The 17,122-nt window shown below is 54.3% G+C and overlaps 1 protein-coding gene across 9 annotated transcripts in view; it reads right to left on the minus strand.

Moving 5' to 3' along the window:
• Nucleotides 1–2,878: 2,878 nt before the first annotated feature.
• DCTN1 (dynactin subunit 1) overlaps nucleotides 2,879–17,122 on the minus strand; it is a 29,806-nt gene continuing 15,562 nt past the window's right edge. For 3 of the 9 annotated variants that reach the window (XM_066267427.1, XM_066267428.1, XM_066267423.1), the window contains exons 6-32: nucleotides 15,801–15,818; nucleotides 14,354–14,374; nucleotides 12,914–13,108; nucleotides 12,370–12,567; nucleotides 12,020–12,224; nucleotides 11,866–11,944; nucleotides 11,600–11,759; nucleotides 11,370–11,474; nucleotides 11,012–11,203; nucleotides 10,812–10,928; nucleotides 10,428–10,580; nucleotides 9,668–9,828; nucleotides 9,396–9,564; nucleotides 9,100–9,168; nucleotides 8,796–8,858; nucleotides 8,535–8,684; nucleotides 8,209–8,370; nucleotides 7,994–8,125; nucleotides 7,664–7,789; nucleotides 7,286–7,428; nucleotides 6,844–7,010; nucleotides 5,460–5,474; nucleotides 5,152–5,285; nucleotides 4,847–5,039; nucleotides 4,532–4,611; nucleotides 3,740–3,829; nucleotides 2,879–3,353 (exon numbers count right to left, since the gene is read on the minus strand). In XM_066267427.1, coding sequence (XP_066123524.1) covers nucleotides 3,216–3,353; nucleotides 3,740–3,829; nucleotides 4,532–4,611; nucleotides 4,847–5,039; nucleotides 5,152–5,285; nucleotides 5,460–5,474; nucleotides 6,844–7,010; nucleotides 7,286–7,428; nucleotides 7,664–7,789; nucleotides 7,994–8,125; nucleotides 8,209–8,370; nucleotides 8,535–8,684; nucleotides 8,796–8,858; nucleotides 9,100–9,168; nucleotides 9,396–9,564; nucleotides 9,668–9,828; nucleotides 10,428–10,580; nucleotides 10,812–10,928; nucleotides 11,012–11,203; nucleotides 11,370–11,474; nucleotides 11,600–11,759; nucleotides 11,866–11,944; nucleotides 12,020–12,224; nucleotides 12,370–12,567; nucleotides 12,914–13,108; nucleotides 14,354–14,374; nucleotides 15,801–15,818 — 3,435 coding nt within the window. In that variant the 3' untranslated portion in view covers nucleotides 2,879–3,215. Of the gene's footprint in view, nucleotides 3,354–3,739; nucleotides 3,830–4,531; nucleotides 4,612–4,846; nucleotides 5,040–5,151; nucleotides 5,286–5,459; nucleotides 5,475–6,843; nucleotides 7,011–7,285; nucleotides 7,429–7,663; nucleotides 7,790–7,993; nucleotides 8,126–8,208; nucleotides 8,371–8,534; nucleotides 8,685–8,795; nucleotides 8,859–9,099; nucleotides 9,169–9,395; nucleotides 9,565–9,667; nucleotides 9,829–10,427; nucleotides 10,581–10,811; nucleotides 10,929–11,011; nucleotides 11,204–11,369; nucleotides 11,475–11,599; nucleotides 11,760–11,865; nucleotides 11,945–12,019; nucleotides 12,225–12,369; nucleotides 12,568–12,913; nucleotides 13,109–14,353; nucleotides 14,375–15,800; nucleotides 15,846–17,122 lie in introns of those variants that run through there. The other 6 variants (XM_066267426.1, XM_066267425.1, XM_066267432.1 and 3 more) reach the window with 6 other exon arrangements.

A 17,122-nucleotide genomic window follows, 5' to 3' on the forward strand; every position in this document is an offset into this window, starting at 1 on the left:
AAAGCGTCAACCTGGAAATGCTGAGGTCGCCAGTTCGAAACCCTGGGCTTGCCTGGTCAAGGCACATATGGGAGTTGATGCTTCCAGCTCCTCCCCCCCTTCTCTCTGTCTCTCCTCTCTCTCTCTCTGTCTCTCCCTCTCCTCTCTAAAATGAATTTTAAAAAAATGAAGTTTAAGATATATGCATCAGAAGCATATGTTGTATTGGTGCAATAATGGTAATTTAGAATATGGGACATTTGTAGTGTCTTATCTTTTTCCTGCACTTTACCCAAATACACACAGTGTAAAACAAAACATTTATAGACAACCAGAAAATGTGAACACTGAATATTTGATGAATTATTTTTTAGGTGTGTTGATGATATTGTAGTTTTCTTTTTGCAAGGGTGCTTTTAGTACTAAAATACTTTTGGATGAAATGGTAAAATGTCTAAGATTTGTTTCAAAATAATCTGGGAGGAGATTGAAGGGAGTTTTGGTGAAATAAGATTGGTCTTGAAATGATAAATATGAGCACATGGAGATTCATTATACTTTATTTGCATGTTAAAGTTTCCCATTATAAAAAGTAACAATTACCTGGCCTGTGGTGGCACAGTGGATAAAGTGTCAACCTAGAATGCTGGGGTCACTGGTTCGAAACCTGCCTTGCCTGGTCAAGGCACATACAAGAAACAATGACTGCAAGTTGATGCTTCCTGCTCCTCCCCCCTCTCTCTAGCTCTCTCTAAAATTAATAAATAAAATCTTTAAAAAAAAAAAGTGCCTGACCAGGCAGTGGCACAGAGCATTGTACTGGGACACAAAGGACCCAGGTTTAAAACTCCAAGGTCACACCGGCTTGAGCGCAGGCTCATCTGGTTTGAGCAAGGCTCACCAGCTTGAGCCCAAGGTTGCTGGCTTGACTAAGGGGTCACTCAGTCTGCTGGAGCCCCCCAGTCAAGGCACATATGAGAATGCAATCAATGAACAACTAAGGTGCAGCAATGATTTGATGCTTCTTATCTCTCTCCTTTCTTCTCTCTCCCAATGTCCATCTGTCACACACACACACACAAAGTAACAAAGGGTATTATGTTTACTCTGACTCCAGGTCTCACCTCCAAACTCACCTCCCAGAAAGGAATGGAGGCAGCGTCCCAGGCCACCCTCTGAGCAACTCAGCAGTTCTGTCTCCGGGAGCAGCACTGCCCGTCTCAGCTGGCATGTGGGATAGAGATGGGAGGGCTGAGCGCATGAACATGCTCCTCAATATGCAGAGAGCACAATCTCAGGAGGGACTGCTCACTCTCAGATCCTATGCTCTCTGGGTGCTCTGGGCCTATTTAGCAAGGGTCAAGGTACTCTATGCTGTGAAGCATCCTTGGGAGGAATAAACGTGCTCCTGGCTCTTTTCCAGTCCTATGGTTGGGGAGGATGAATCGGCCTGGGCCTTGCCCATTTCCTAGGATTAGCTGGCATTCAGGTCTCTACTGCACCCACTATTGCCCACCATCGTGGGGTCACACAGAAAATGGTAATCAGCTGGTACATTCAAGTTTACTGGGAAGTGCCACAAATCTTTGACTCTCCCTCAACCTTGGCCTGTTAATAAAACAGAGCCTGAATGGTAGAAGGTAAGACTAACAACCCATGGAAACAAGCTGAACGCTAGGGCACTGATGACTGATTTTTTGGGACCCAAACTAAGATTGTGTAAGTGTGTATCTTGTGAATTTGGCTGCTGGGATTTCATTTGTTCAGCCTCTCCAAGTATCTTTTTTTTCTCTTTTTAAGATTTTATTTATTCACCCTAATCAGGCAGTGGCACAGAGAATAGAGCATCGGACTGGGACGCAGTGGACCCAGGTTTGAAACCCTGTGGTCACTGGTTTGAGTGTGGGCTCACCAGCTTGGGCACGGGGCCGCTAGCTTGAGCATGGGGTCATAGATATGACCCATGGTCACTGGCTTGAGCAAGAGGGGCCACTCATTCTACTGGAGCCTCCCCACCCCACCCCATTAAGGCACATATGAGAAAGCAATGAACAACTAAGGAGACTAAGGAGTTGCAACAAAGAATTGATGCTTCTAATCCCTTTCCCTGTCTGTCCCTCTCTGTCAAAAATTAGAGAAAAAATAAATGATTCATTTTAGAGAAGGGAGAATGAAGGGGGGGAAGGAACAGATCCTTCTTTATTAGTGCCTGTGTCAAGGGCACTATCTCATTTAATCCCCCCCCCAACAATACCTGAGGAAGGACTGCCAACCGAGGAAGGTGCAACTAGCCTCCAACTGGATGGGAGACCTCTGGGAGCCTAGCAGGACTTCCCCAAGGGGGCATGAAAGACAAGACTAAACTGGTGCTCAGCTCTAAATGCTGGGGTGCTGCTTACTGGCCTAATGGGCCCCAAATCTACAAGTGATTTCAGCAGGTCTGGGTCAGGGCCCAGAATCTGTAAATTTGTTCAAGAAGCTTCCCAGGTACTAATTTGGAGACTTTGCAACTTCTATCTTTCCTTACCAGTCTGTTATATTGGTCTTCCCTTACTTAGTAAATGTTCCCTTGAAGGAGGCCTAGTTCTCATGGGCAGACTGACCAGTGCATCCAAAGCTGGCTGGTGGGCCCAACTCCAAACACTGCCCTGAAGAGCAGCAGAAGGTCCAGGAAGAGGTGGGCGTGACAGAGGCCACACGCCCCGGCCGGCCCCCTCACTCTGTAAATGAAGGCAGGTGCTCAGCCCTGGGTCTCGCCCTTTCCTCCCTGCTCACTGTAACATACTGCACGTGAATCTGAGGGACACGGCATTCCACTGCAGAGAGGGGCCCTCAAATTTGTCTCAGCTTTCCTCCTCCTCCACTAATGGCCAGGACCCAACATGATACAGAAAACATGGAAGCAGAAATTCCTTTAATCACAGGGTGAAGTCCTCAATCAGGGGGACCTCACTCAACCTTTGGTGGTGGGGTCTCAGCCTATCCCCACATGCCCTGAGGCCCCTCAGGAAGGAAGGAGCAGCTGCACAGTGAATTCTGGCAGGGGCCAGGGACAGGAAATGGGGCAGCCCAGGTCAGGGGGCGGAAGCAGGACACTGACAGGTGGAATGAAGCTGAATGGGCCTGAACGCTTCACACGTGCGCTTCCACCTGGGGGCAGGCTGAGGTGGCTGTGCCGTGGGCAGAGCGGCACCAGGAGGACTGTGAGCAGGAGGGGACAACAGGGAAAGGAGCACTTAGGAGATGAGACGACTGTGGAGCTGGTGCAGCTGCTCCTGGGTCAGCACCAGCCGGTGTCGCTGTCCGAGGCCAGCCGCACACGAGAAGGTCACTTTGCCCATGTAGACAGTGTCGTCCTGTTGCTCCTCCTTGGCCTGGGAGTTGGTGAGAAGAGACCCCCCACCAAGTCAGGGGCTCACTTGAACCGTGTGCCACTGATGGTATCCCTGAGCCTGAAGCCAAGACAGCCTCTGGACAGATTTGGGGCTCCTGGTCTATGGTGATCACATTTTCCAAATCAAAATTGGGGTACACAGTCTGACAAGGCAGTTTTGAGCCCTCCTTGTATCAAAAGTCACAGAAGTAGTTAAACTACTAAAATAGTGGACTTTCTGGAAGTAGAACTCTTGAGACTTGGCCGGATAACTCAGAATGTGCACATGTTGGACCTGAGACCCCTGAGGTCTCTTCAAATTCTGGGGGAAAAAAGGGAAGGACCCCAAGCCTCCACACTGCCTTCCCTCCCCATGCTTCATCTTACCCTGAGGAAGGCTGAGGAAGGGAACGTGGCAAAGTCAGTGGGGACTGTGGCTCCAGAATGCTGCGATATGACCTCCTTGAGGACCTCATCCTGATGGCAGAAGAGGGGAACAGGGGTCATTTAGGGGAGCCACAGGCTAGCCCAGTACCCCCCAGTTTCTCAGGGACACTAATACAGGAGCAGCGACCCAGTCCTCTCTATCCCCAAACTTCTGCTCTCACCTCCAACTCCATGCCCACCCTAACATCTTCATTTTATATATTCTGATCCTCTATGGCCCTACTCAGATTCTACGGACTCAGGGAAGCCACCCAACCATTCTACTTTGCGGTGGCCTCAGCTCCGACAGAAGCTGCACCTGAACCACACACTCTAAAGATGATCCTGCTCAACCCTTTTTGTTGAAGAGAATCTGCCTTCTGTTTGCACTGAGACAGTGAGCATCCAAGACAGGACCCTGCCTTCCCATCTGCTGCCCCCACAACATCGCGTAGCACAGGCCTGGGCCACGGCACCCCGAGAATGCCCGTGGGAATGACTGTGCTGAGGTCCACCGGGGAATGCTCTAGAGCAGGCGTCCCCAAACTGCGGCCCCCTAAGGCCATTTATCCAGCCCCCACTGCACTTCTGGAAGGGGCACCTCTTTCACTGGTGGTCTGTGAGAGGACCACTGTATTTGGCAGCCCTCCAATGGTCTGAGGGACAGTGAACTGGCCCCCTGTGTAAAAAGTCTGGAGACCCCTGCTCTAGAGCAAACTCTGTAGGGTGAGGGAGGGCAGGGTCAGAGCTGACCTTGAGCTTCTCGATGGTGTCACTTAGGGACTTGAGCTGAGCCACGTGCTCCAGGAACTGGGCTGATGGGCTCTTGGCAGCTGTGGGGAGAAAAGGCTGGTGAGGCCACGAAGGCCAGGCCGGTGGTTGTCTCAGATTAAGGATCAGCAGTGCAGGTACTGTACCCTCTTATGGAGGAGGCACATACGAAAGGATGAACCAAGCAAACTGAACACTGAGGCCAAAGAGCAGTGTGGGAGCTGCCTGGGCAGGGGCCACATCCTCGGGCAAGGGGAGTCAGTGTGTCATTCACGTCCAGGGTTGGCAGGTCCATACCAGGGTTGCTGCGAGTGATGTCTACAACATGGGTGTGTGTGCTCAGCTGATTCAACGTCTCCAGCAGCTGGCTCGTCTTACGGTACAGCGCTCCAGCGGCTAACTCACTGCCAGGGACCTCATGGGGCGGAAGGGAGAGCTTTGCCACATGCAGAGGGCGCAGGGCTGCTAAGGAAGCCTTCATCTGGGCGCCCTGTGAGGGAACCAAAGAGGGTGGTGTTAAGAAGTGATAGAAGGTCCTGCCGTCTATCATCGATAGGACAGGTGTGCCTCACCTCCACCCCAGTCCTCGCTGTGACCCTCACCTTGAGGATACTGTTCTCATGCTGGAGCTGGGAGATGTGCAGCCTCATGGCAGAGATCTGCTGCAGCAGCAGCGGTGAGTCCTTCACCAGCCCCGGGCCCGGCAATGACCCTGGCGCCTGCCCAGGGGCGCCTCCTGTAGTGTCACACTGTCATCAGTCTCAGGTGGCTCAAGGTGGGCTCCACCCCTGCTCATCCGCATTCCTTATCTCCTCCCACCTCCAGTCCTGGCTGCTCCCAAGGGCAAAGTCTTGCCTGCTCCCGAAGCCCCACTTCCCATCAGCCCTGGCAACCCCAGCATGGTCTCTACCTCGCTGCTGTTCTTCTGTGCTCGGGAGAGCCAGTGGGGAGCAGGAAAAGAGGAGAGAGGAATTAGGGGACCTGGAAGTTAGGGGGACACACCAGAGGAATCCTGGACACTCCCTGCAGGAAAACCCTTTTCCTGATCACTACACCTTGTCTAACAACTCTACCTCCACCCTCCACCTTTGAGGGAAGAGCAAACGTGAAAGAAAGACAGAAAAGTGAGGCCATGAGACGGGGAGTGACGTGCAAGCAAGAGGCAGTGAGCGTGTGCACTGAAGGAAGCACGTGGGGCCTGAGGCTGCTCCTGCCTCTCTGCCTCACACTCCGTCTTCAGCAAGGGCAGAGGGGACACTGCTGAGACCTCACTGTGTCTGTACCCTGACCTCTGCCCGGCAGCGAAGCTGAAGGACACAGGTGCATCCCTGTGCTCCTCAGGTTCCTCACTGCTTAGAGGCAAAATATACCCTTTTTTGGTGGGAAGGTTCATAAATTTAGAACCAGTATTTGTTTAAGGAGCCTATGCTAAAACGATACACTGAGGTAATTCTGAAGATCCCTCCCCCAAGGACAGGACCAATCTGTGCCACGGGAGTCTACAATCAAGACGGCACTTGACCACCTCCCAAGATCAAGAGTGCCAGTGACAGGGGCTTTGATGAGGGCAAGACCCTAGATGAGACCAGCTGACAAGACAGGTACAGTAGGGGAGGTCCACAGACCATGAGGCCTTAATTCTAGAGTTTGCCTCCTGGAGGTGAGAAGGGCTAGTGAGAAACTGAAGAGAGAACAATAAACTCTAGGGCAGATAAGAACTAAGATGGCAGCAGCCAACTCCTTGGTCAGGACACTGGCACTAAGCCTGGAAACCAAAAAATAACCCCTCGTGAGCCCTGACCACACCACAAGACCAAGCAAAGGCCAGAACACAAGCCCCAGTAAAACTGGGGGACTGGCCATGGAAGAGACAGCCACACCACAGGGCGAAGCCACGTTGAGCTCTGTGGGGAAACGTGCCCAAACAGAAGAGCAATCGGGGGTAGCATGAGGCCCTGCCGGACACCACAGCAGTCAGCCCAGCCACTGCAGGCCGAGGACCCTCTGGGGCACAGGGCTGGGTCAGAAAGGCCAGACTGCAGACCCAGAAGCAACACCTACAGTCCTCACAGTTCCCAGCTACACTGACAATCTGGTAACGCCCCAGCTTGGTCAGGGACTTGGGACATATCTTCGGGAAAAGTAAAACTTGGGTGAAAGTGGCCAGAGCAAATAGGCAAGCACACTCCTGGCTGAACGCCCAGGGGTAAGAAGGGGGCAGAACTCAAACTGAAGCCAAGGACAAGAGGGAGGCCATTCAGTCTCCTGCAGGCCAGTGCTGCCTGCCCACTCACCACCAGCAATGCCAGAGACCAGGGTAGCAATCCCCGAGGGAGTGGGCCCCCGGAGCCCCTCAATCGTGCGCTTGGACTGGCTGTTCAGCCGCTGCTTCAGCTCTGCCTTCTCTGCCTCCAGCTGGTCGATGTCAGCCTGGAGTGCATCCATCGTCTCCTCAAACTCTCTGCGAAAGAGAACCTGGGCTTGGGCAGTGTCCCCTCCCTATGACCCCACTCTACTTCTCAGTCTGACAGGTCCTCGGAGTAACCCTGCTGGTGAGGACCAAGGGCAAAACGGACTCAGATTGGAGTGATTTAATGGGTTGGCAGTGGACAAGGAAAATGGCGTCTGTTCCCTGGGGGAGTCTGTGAGAGGGCCTGGGTAGGGGACAGATTAGGAAGCAGAGAGCTGCTGACGGGAGGGAGGGCTGAAGCAAGCAGGGCCAGGGAAGTGCCTGACTTCTCCTTCTTCCGCAGCAGTGCCTGGGTCTCCTCCAGCCGCGTCTGGACTTTCTCGATACGCTCATCTGCATCCTTGGCAGCGCTGTCCAGCTTCTTCTCCAGGAGGCTCAGCCGCACATTGGCCTCGCTCAGCTCCTCCCCCTGGACAAGGGCAGAGAGCTTCTAGTTGCTCTCTCTCCTCCCAAGGTCTCTCAGAGACCCAGGACAGACTATAAGATAGAAAGCTCCTTAGGGGACCACAAGAGCTCCCACTGAGCACAGGTGCCTCTTCTTTATTCACCCCAACCCATCTTAGTCCTGATCCCCACCCAGTCACTATTGCCCTGTGCCCCCCACTACTTCCGGCCCCCAGGTCCTGAGCCTACTCTCCCCTCACCTTGATCTTCAGTGACTTCTTCAACTCCTTGATAACTGTCTCTCGATCTTCAAGCTTCAAGCCCAAGCCTTCAGCATCTGTGATCTCTGCACGAAGGGCTGCAGCCCGCAGCTCAACAGGGGGAGGCTAAGGGCCGAAGTGGGGGCAGAGGGCAGGGGTGGCGAGAGGACATCACCAACATGCTGCTTTCAGAGCAGGACGATGCCTTCTAAGCAGGATGGTGCTCTCCAGACTCCTTCCTCCACCTCCCAGCCCTCCCACAACCAGCAGCAGCTCTGCAAACCCTGCTCCCCCAGGCCACAGAAGCCCCTCTACGGAGCTCCCACCCACCTTGCCGGGGGGCCGCTCTGCATCATACTCTCCCTCCTGCATAGCTGTGGCCAGCTTATTCATGGTACTGATGAGGATGTTGCATGACTGACGCAGACACTCGTAGGGGCTGCTGGAGGGGCTCCCATAGATCTGCAGGAGCCAAGGGCAGGAGTGAGAATCTCACGCTGGCCACCTGACTCCCCTACCACCTCTGCCCAGCCATTGAGGCCCACCTGCTCGCTTGCTTTGAATGCCAGCTCCTCTAGGGCAGCCACAGGCAGTCCCTCATTCTCCGCCAGTGGGGCAATGAGCTGGGCGGCGGCAGCTGCCACCTCCTGCAGCACAGCCACCACCCATGTCAAGTGTTTCCTGCAGTCAAGGAGTGTGTCGGATACCTGTACAACAGGCCAGAGTCAAGAGGCCACCGGGTCCAGCGCCACAGCTCCCAGCCACCTCAAAACTGTTCTTGTCCCTGTCCCTGTCCAGATCCAGATCTTGGTGCACTAGATCCCTCCTGGTCCAGCTCAGCTTCCTTCCCTTCCCCCTCACAGCCTTAAACCTGTGGTCCAAAGGCCAGTGCAGCTGGGATCCCAGGAGCATCTGTCCCTGGCATTCGCCTTCGGATCTTCTTGCAAAACTGGCGGATGTCACTGCACGATGTTTCTAGGTCCCGGAGCAAGAGGGCTATATCTGAAGCCTCCTGTCCGCCCTACTCAGGGAATAGGAAATGGATAGGGAGCCAAGTCAGCTTTAGGGCTGGAGGTGAGGAAGGGGAACTAAGAAGGCAGAGGAGCTCAAATAGATCCAGGTGTGTTCTCACCTGCAAGAAGGCACGCAGTCGTCCCACCTCTACGCCCATGCAGTCCAGGGCGCTCTGGGTAAACTGTGAGGACAGGAGCATGTGCTTGTCAGTACCCAATGGGAGCCCCTCTGCCCCTCATCATCTCTAAGAAGTCTCCACCCTCTGCTGACCCTCACACATAAGTGGGTTCTCTGGCTTCCCTGATCTGGCATTTGTAACCCAGTTAAGGTCTTATGTGACACCCTGAGGGCCAGATCTCTTGACCTGATGGCCTCCGTTTCTGATCTCTACAGGGGGCTCAACCACCAGCCCAGACATTCACCTTGATGTGGTCGGCCAACTGCATGGTGCTGTCCTCGGGCTGTTCAGCGAGGTGGATGCTGTACAGATGCTGAGAGATGACAGAGAAACAGCCTTCAGGTCTTAAAAGGATGCAGTTCTTCCCCAGTCACCACGGGACTCCAGAGGTACTACCCGAAACCTCCCAGGGCTACATCCTGAGGCAAGTTCATCTACAACAAGCTGAGCCTCAGGCACACAACTTGGGCTATGCTGGCTACAGCCCAGAAAGAGAACCCTTCCCTCCCTCCTGCACCAAGTCGAACCCTTGCCCCAGACCTGGTAGTACTTGATGGCCTTGGTGAGAGGCTCAACATTGACAGTCTCATCCAGCTGGTCCTTGTGCAGCAGCTCAATGAGGAAGTCCAAGGAGCGCTCATGAGCACTCATCTCAGGGTAGAGGCTGCCCACCTTCTTATACACATCCACACTGCACTGAGAGAGAGCACTAGAGACCAGAGAAGGGCCCTGTGAGGCCGGCTCTGCCAGGCAACTTCAGTTCCAGCCAATCTGGAACCTGTGGCCTTGAATGGGGGTCAAGAGTCACTTACTGCTCATAGCGGTGGAGTGTGGCCTGCAGCAGGCTCAGCGAGTACACCATCCCAGCAGCAAAGCTGAGCTGCTCCCCCACAGCTCCTCGGAGCCCGGGCCGCTCTGAACAGTTCTCGCTTAGGTCAAACTTCTCCTGGGCCTGCTTCCGGATCAGCTCTGCCTGTAGGAAGAAGTGCCAGGGACCTGGGGCTTAGAGCAGAGGATGGAGAACACAGACTCAGGAATACAGAGCACAGAGCTGAGCAACTATGGGGTTGGGAGCAGATAAAACAGAAATAGCTCTTAGACAGGCAAGAAGTCTCCCATGGGGAACGGGCAATAACATGGTGAATACTGGTGGCTATGAGGATTTGAGATATGGGGATGAAAGGACAGGGGACCAGTGGGACCAAGCTCTTTCCTGCAAGCCTAAAGCTGCTTGCTGCTCCTGCTACCCTCCCAATGGACTGCTATCCTGACAGTTATCCCCCCACTGATTCCTAGTCATCTCTGGGTCTCAGCTCAAATGTTATTCCTTCAGTTACACTCCTCCACCTAAATCAGCTCCCCACCTGTGCTCTCTCAAAGAAGCTACCCCCTTCCTAAAGAGCCATCTGTAATATTCATCTCTCTGCAACAGTGTTGACTACAATCCTCCACTACATCATAAACTCTTTGTGAGCAGGGATGCTGACTGCTGGCTTCACTCGGCTTCCTCAAGGCCTGGTTCATAACAGCAAGTTCACAGGTTCCTGCTGAACGTATGACTGACTGGCATACCTTGCAAATGAGACGAGGCATGAGCAGCAGCACCAGGACGCAGTCATGGTCCCCACCTGGCCGCAGAAAGCTATCGGGCATGAAGGCTGTCAGCAGGGACATGTGCCGATTGGCCTGGGTCACTTCCATCTGCCTCAGTTCCATTTCAATTGCCTATGAGGTGGACAGGAAGGCAGGCTCTCAGCCAGGCTGGAGAGAGTCCCAGACCCACCATGCATTGCTCCACCAGGTCTCCTGCTTCTAGGATAAGCCCAGGCCAAGAGTCTTCCAAACCACCACACAAAGCACCACTTCTCCAGGTGCTCCATGCCTGATCAGCCCACAGCCACACTGAAGCTGGGCTCCCCTACACTCTCCCCTCTCCAGTCTACTCGCTTTCCTGACCTTGGCATGGGCCTTCGTCTCAGCAAACTTGATTTTGAAGTCAAAAGTCTCTGGGGGCGGCTGCTGCTGCCGCTCCACAGAAGCTTCCTGCTGGTTTGTCAGCTCCCGATTCACATCCTGAGAGCAGAAACAAATAGGGAGGCAGCTCGGTCAGGAGGGAGCCCTGAGTGAACAAGGGGGAGGGCAGGGTGAACAGGCACCTGCAGGTGGGCGGTCAGCTGGCGGTATTTCTTGATGGTTTGCTGGTAGTCTGCAACCGTCTCCTGGGCTGCCTCCACACGCTTCTGGGCCTCCCGCACCCGGGCGCCGGCCATGTCCAGCTGCTCCCGCAGCTCCAGCTCTGTCTCACGTGCGTTCTCCTGCAGCTCATCATTCATCTCATTCATCGCTTCCTGGGAGACCATGAGGGAGTTGGGGCAAAGGATAGGCAGGCCAGCATGCGTCCACTCACCATACACCCTGCTCACAGGTCAGTGGTCATGTGTCAGTCCCTCTCTCAGCAAGTCCCTTTAAACACCCTCCATCCGGGTCAGAAGTCAGGGTCTGCTCTCCTCTTACCAAGTCCCCCACGGTCTCTCTCAATTCCCGCACTTTCTCTTCCAGATTCAGGTTCCGGTCTGTCAGCATCTCCACCATCTCCTCAGCACCCAGAGCAGCATCCACCTGTGTCACAAGGCAGGAATGGTGAGGAGGGCCGTGATGGGCACCTAGAAAGAGGGGACACCTACAGGAGAGTCTGAGGGGGCCCGGGGGGGGGGACCCTTGGCAAGGGGCCGGGCTCCCCAGACCTGCTCTTTGAGCTCATCAATGGTGCTCTCTGCCTGGCTCAGCTCCTCCTGCAGACGCTCCCGCTGCTGCCGCACAACTTCCAGCTCTTGGTTCTTCTTTTCCATGAGCTTTTGGAGTTTCACATGCTCCTGCTTCTCTGAAGAAGAAAGGTCTCGCATCCTGTGGGACGCGGGGAGAGAAGGGAGCGTGGCAGTCACTGGGTGATGGGTGCTCTAATGCGTCTGGACAGGAGCGGGTTCCAGAGCCGTGGAGCGAGGAGCCCTACCTCACCAGGGCGTCCTTTAAGCGCGCATTCTGCTCCTCAAGCTGCTTGAGCTGGTAACTGGACGCAGCCCCATCTGAGCCTGAGGGAAACCATTAACACTTTCAGACATGATTCAACCCCACCATCTGTTCCCCAGCAGCTCCTGGCCCCTTACCCTTCTCTTCAATCTCAGCCTTGAGAATCTCCAAGTCAGTGGTGAGCTCATCCACACGCTCCTTCAGCACCTCCACCTCCTGCTGCAGGGACTCAGCCCGCTCTTCAGCCATCTCCTTGTCCAAAGTGGCCATCTCGATGGCATCGGCAGTGTCGGCCATCTCCTCCATGTAGCGCTCCTTTGCCTCCAGCGCCTCCTTGGCTTCCTAAGAGGTGGAGGTTGATGGGGACACAGTACAGATGTCTCCTGTGCCCTATCTCACAGAATGCCCAGGCTCTAGCTCCGGGGGAGTTTCCAAGACAGTTTTGGCCCCATGCCTTCCCAACCACCCCCTTCCTCCCGAGTCGCACCTTGCGCGCCTCCTTGAGGCGCCGCTGCAGGTCTGCCTGCTGCTCCTGCATTTTGCTCTTCCATTCTTGCACCTGCTCCAGCTGGATCTTGTGCTTCTCCAGCTCTTTAAGCTTTGCCTTGTCTTCAGCCCGTTTCAGCCGCAGAGTCTCCAGTTTCTCCTCCAGGTCCCGCACCTGGGCCCTCAGTCCCTCCTCCTCCTGCAAAGGAGAGACCCCTCCTTCTGTACATAGCCTACCCCTCCTCCTCACCAAGGCTGAGCTCGAGCAGAAAGGACAGGAATATGTGCAAGCATCATTCCAGCCCCAGTGTCAAGAGCAAGTGGCCTATAAACATCTGAGAAGAGACCAAAACATATGGGGAAAGTGTGGAAGAAATGCAAAAGGGAAAGGATTGCTTAGTCGATGGCTGGATACCCAAATGCTATGTCCCCATCCTCTGACCCAAGTCTGGATCTCCCTCAATCCTGGGAAATGTCCACGACCTGCCTGGGGTCTCAGATCCCCCTGTGTCTTGGATCATCTTCACTCCAAGCCCAGTCCTTACCTTGGAGGGGGAAGGAAGTGGGGGGGCTGCTCCAGGAGAGGTGAGGGCCGGTGTGGGGATGATGGGTGCTGCCAGCGGAGTCTGAGCCGGGGTGCTGGGCTCACTGCTGCTCAGCTCACCTGCTGATGCCGAGCCAGAGGGGCCCAGGGAGCTACTGGTTCCAGCCACTCCAGTACTACTGGCTGGGCGGGTGGGCTATTCAGAGAGGGTAGGGGCAAACCAGAAAAAAGAGTAGGTAATAGTGGTGACGAGAGAACAAAAGACAGAATTTGAGAATACGGAGAAGGAAGGAGACAGAAAAGGACAAGGCAAAGAGTATCAAAGCACAATGAGAACAGAGTGAAGGGGAGAAGGAAAATGACACAGAGTCAGAGATAATGACAAAGGACGGGAGGGGGAGGCAGGGACAGGAAAGGGGAAGGAAGACATAAGATTATAAGGCTCCTCCCCTGGCACTGGCTCCACATCCCTCCCAGCTCTACCCCCTTAGAGCAGGATCCCTTATTCCCTAGAACTCCCCTCTGTGACCCACTGCGACCATTCTAGCAGTTCAATATTCCCAATCCTATCGCTGCTCTGGGCCTACGCCCTCCTTCCCTAAAGATAAAAAGTGCTTCTATGTCATTTCCAGAGAGAAAGAATAGACTAGAGTTTGTTCTTTCATGTTACCAGACAAAGCTGGCTAAATGTGGGGGTACCAGGCTTTATAACCCTGCTAGGCCCTCCCTGCTCTTTGGAAGTCAAGCTGACTCTTCCTCCCTTGGTCTATTTCAGGGAACCCTGCATGTACAGGAGCCAAGGTGAAAGTTGTATTCCTAGACTCCCCCTGAAACAAGGGGGAGTTGGACGTCAGCACAGCCAACCCTTCTGTCATCTCCCTCCCTCAAGACAAAGAGGCTCTCATCAGGCACCACTAGTCAGGCCTGTGTAGGGCTGGGGCGCAGACTGCCCTGAAGCCCCCGGTCCTGGAGCACACAGGCCTGCCCAGGGCTCTCCCATGCAGTGCTGAGCTCCGAAGCTCTCCTGGTGGGCTAACAGACACTCAGAGACCACATGAATGGACAGACACACCCACCTCCTTATCCCCTGACATTTGTAAGGCCAAGTTCTTCTTCACATGACTTTTTAATCTCTGCCCCCATCAAAACTAGGCTAAGTGCCCTTCTTCAAGAAAGCCTGCCGTAATTAACCATGACCCCTCTCACTTCTCTTTCACACTCAGGCGACTAGCTCATAACCCTCCCAAAAGCCAGAAGTCATTTTCTCAGGAGTGACCTGTCACTACCTTTAGTCCCCTCACTCCTTTGAAGAGAACCCAGGATGCACTATGACCAACTTTCATTTGGTTATTCACACGCCCACATACATGCACATGCCTGAAATGTGAGTGCACACACACACACTCTGCAATGGCTTGCACAGAGGCCTGTTTGTTCTCACCTTGGGCCGCCGCGTTGTGGTCTGGACAGGCAACAGGAGCCAAGGAGAAGTGGTCAGGAAAGAAAGGATAATGACACAGATAGACAGCAAAAGGGACAGCAATGAGAGCAGAAGATGTAACAGGAATGGGGCTATAATTAGCCACCCCACTCTCAACCCCACCCCATCTCCTTCTCCCTCCAGGGAGCCACCTTGTTCCTACTCTGGGACCTCAGAACTCTGGTTCCCCATTGGTTCCTTCTCCCACTTATGCCCAACCCTTGCAGACCTCACCCCTTCCGACACCTTGGAAATCTCAGAATCCCAGTCTCCTAGGCTGAACCACAGAAGACCAAAGACAGCAGTTGGTGGAGGTCTCCAGAGACCAGGCCTTCTGCAAACAACTCCTGGCACTCTAGCCCAGAGCCAGAGGCCCCGCCCACCCACCACTTCCAAGGACTTTCTCAGGTCAGCCCCCTTCCTTCAAGTGCTAGCCTCCACAGAGGACCCTCTAGGAAGACTATGTGACAAGACTGATCACAGGAGCCCAGAAGTGAGTAATGCAAACACAACAAAGGAAGAGCAGGCCCCCAAAGCAGAACATGGCTGCTGTCTTCCCTAACCCCATCCCACCCCCTGCCCGGGAACGGATCCTATAACTCTCCATCCCTAGGGCAGAGGGCTCAGGTGTCAGGACCATGAATACTGCATTAGCCAGAAGCCCAAAGCTCAGCAAAGTAACTCCACCCACTGCATGAGAGGTGGGGAGGGGCAGCAGCGCACATAAATTACTGCCCTAAACCAAATCCAGAATCCCCTCAGGTTACTACAAAGTGGTATATAGATGATTGACTCCAACTCCCAAGTGGCATTCTTGTTGCCCAAGATATCATGGCTCCAGCAAAGACAAGACTTGGCCTGGGCCTCATTTCTAAGAGACACTGAGCCCAAGGAGATCAATCCTCACCCCTCCTATCCTAAGCGAAGCCTCCATGGCTGTAGGACAAGAACTATTCTAGGGTCCTCATCCCACCCTGGTAAAGCCCCTTGATACAAACCCCGGTGGGGGAAGGGTGCTGAGAGTACAACCAAGAGTCATTCTAGCTAAGGTCGGGGGAGGCAGGCCTGCTAGAAGCACGGAGATACCTGGATCGGCCTCCCAAATTCTCTCCCAGGAATCTCTCCCAGAGCTCTCCACAAGCTACCTGAATCCCAAGCCTATAAGGCCACTGAGTACAAGGTTCCAAACCCAGATTCAGTCAGAGCCAAAAGGTGGCAGGGCAAGGAGCAAAATGCCCAGGGCATGGGGCATGGGAGTGACACACACCTCTCCCTGCCCCCACCGTCAACTCTACCCTCCTCCCCCAACCAGATAGATGAAATCAATCAGCCCCCACCCCCACCCCAGCAGCCTGCTGCCACCATCGCCCTGGCAACCCAGCAGCAGGACCAGAACAAGCAAGAGTACCTTTCGGGCTGTAGGTGCCTGTCTCATCATTGCAGAAAACCAAAGAAAGCCAGGACAGGAAAGAGGAGGGATGGAGGAAGAACACACAGAAGAAGAACAGATGGAGGGAGGGAGGGAGGGAGGGAAAGAGACCGAACAGAGGAAAAGGCAGCGGAGACAGGAGATTAGTGCATCAAATCCCAACAATACAGCCTCAGCTTCCCGGCCAGCAGCTTCCCAGCCCTCAAATGGCTGCGGCTCAGATGCAGACGTCCCACAGATGCACAGAGGGGCAGACAAGCTCCTGCAGGCACCAGAGGGGCGCCCGGCCCAGTTCTCCAGCTTAGGCTTATGGCAGCCTCAGTGGCCGCAGCACCAGCTCCACCTGACGTCATGCACCCACCCTCCTCTGCTCCTTGGGGGTGGAGTCACTGCTCCTCCGTCACCTAGCAACCACCTGACTCTGCTGGCTCCTCCTCTTCCTCATGATTGGACAAAGTCCTGCGCAGAGCCCGCCCTGCTTCTTCCTCCAAATAAAAAGTTCTGGCTCCTCCCTCTTCCATCCTCACCATTCCCAAGTGTTTGTTCCAAGAAACTGTGCGGGGGGCCATTCCAGAAATAGTGCCCTCTGGGGCCAGGGCATCATTGGGCACGGAATCAGGGTCTCACTGCTCCATCAGCTGCACTCATACTCATATTCCCCTCAGCCCACAACCCCATCAACTCTCTACTCTGTCTCTTCTCATCACATATACACACACACACACACCCAGAGCACCCTTCTTGCAATGGCATCAGCTCTGAAGGGCACACAGTGAGATCAGAAACTTTGGACCTTCAGCAGCAGCTCTAACGACAGTGTTTGGCTCTTCTCCCAATCCTCCCCTAGCTGTAGGCAGGTTAAAGCCTGTCCCTAAGGGGCTTCCAAAAAGGACTAGACACCTTGTAGAGACACCTGGCTTCTCCTCCATCCTCTTACTCAAAGTCAGTTCTCTTGTTCTGGAGTTAGCTCCCTATTCCCTACGGGTGAAAGCAGGGGCACCTGCTACGTGAGCTGCTATGAGAGATCCCTGGAGAGGTAGGCCTGGGGGGCACTTTATTTGACTGACACTGCCCCATGAGCAAAAGGCACTTCACCCCTGCTCCGGCGGTCCAGGCTGGGCTTTTCCCCGTTTCCCCAGGCAGCTGCCAGAACCTCAAGATCTGGGCATAGCCCGGGCCTGCCAGCATCAGGTCACAGCCAGTGTTTCTCCACCGACATCAGACTGCCAGTCCATGCTCCTCTCTATTTGGAGCCTGATGTGAGGGGGAGCCCCAACCAGGAGACAATAATCAAGGGAAGA

Source organism: Saccopteryx bilineata, chromosome 3 (assembly GCF_036850765.1).
Source record: "Saccopteryx bilineata isolate mSacBil1 chromosome 3, mSacBil1_pri_phased_curated, whole genome shotgun sequence".
Taxonomy (NCBI): domain Eukaryota; kingdom Metazoa; phylum Chordata; class Mammalia; order Chiroptera; family Emballonuridae; genus Saccopteryx; species Saccopteryx bilineata.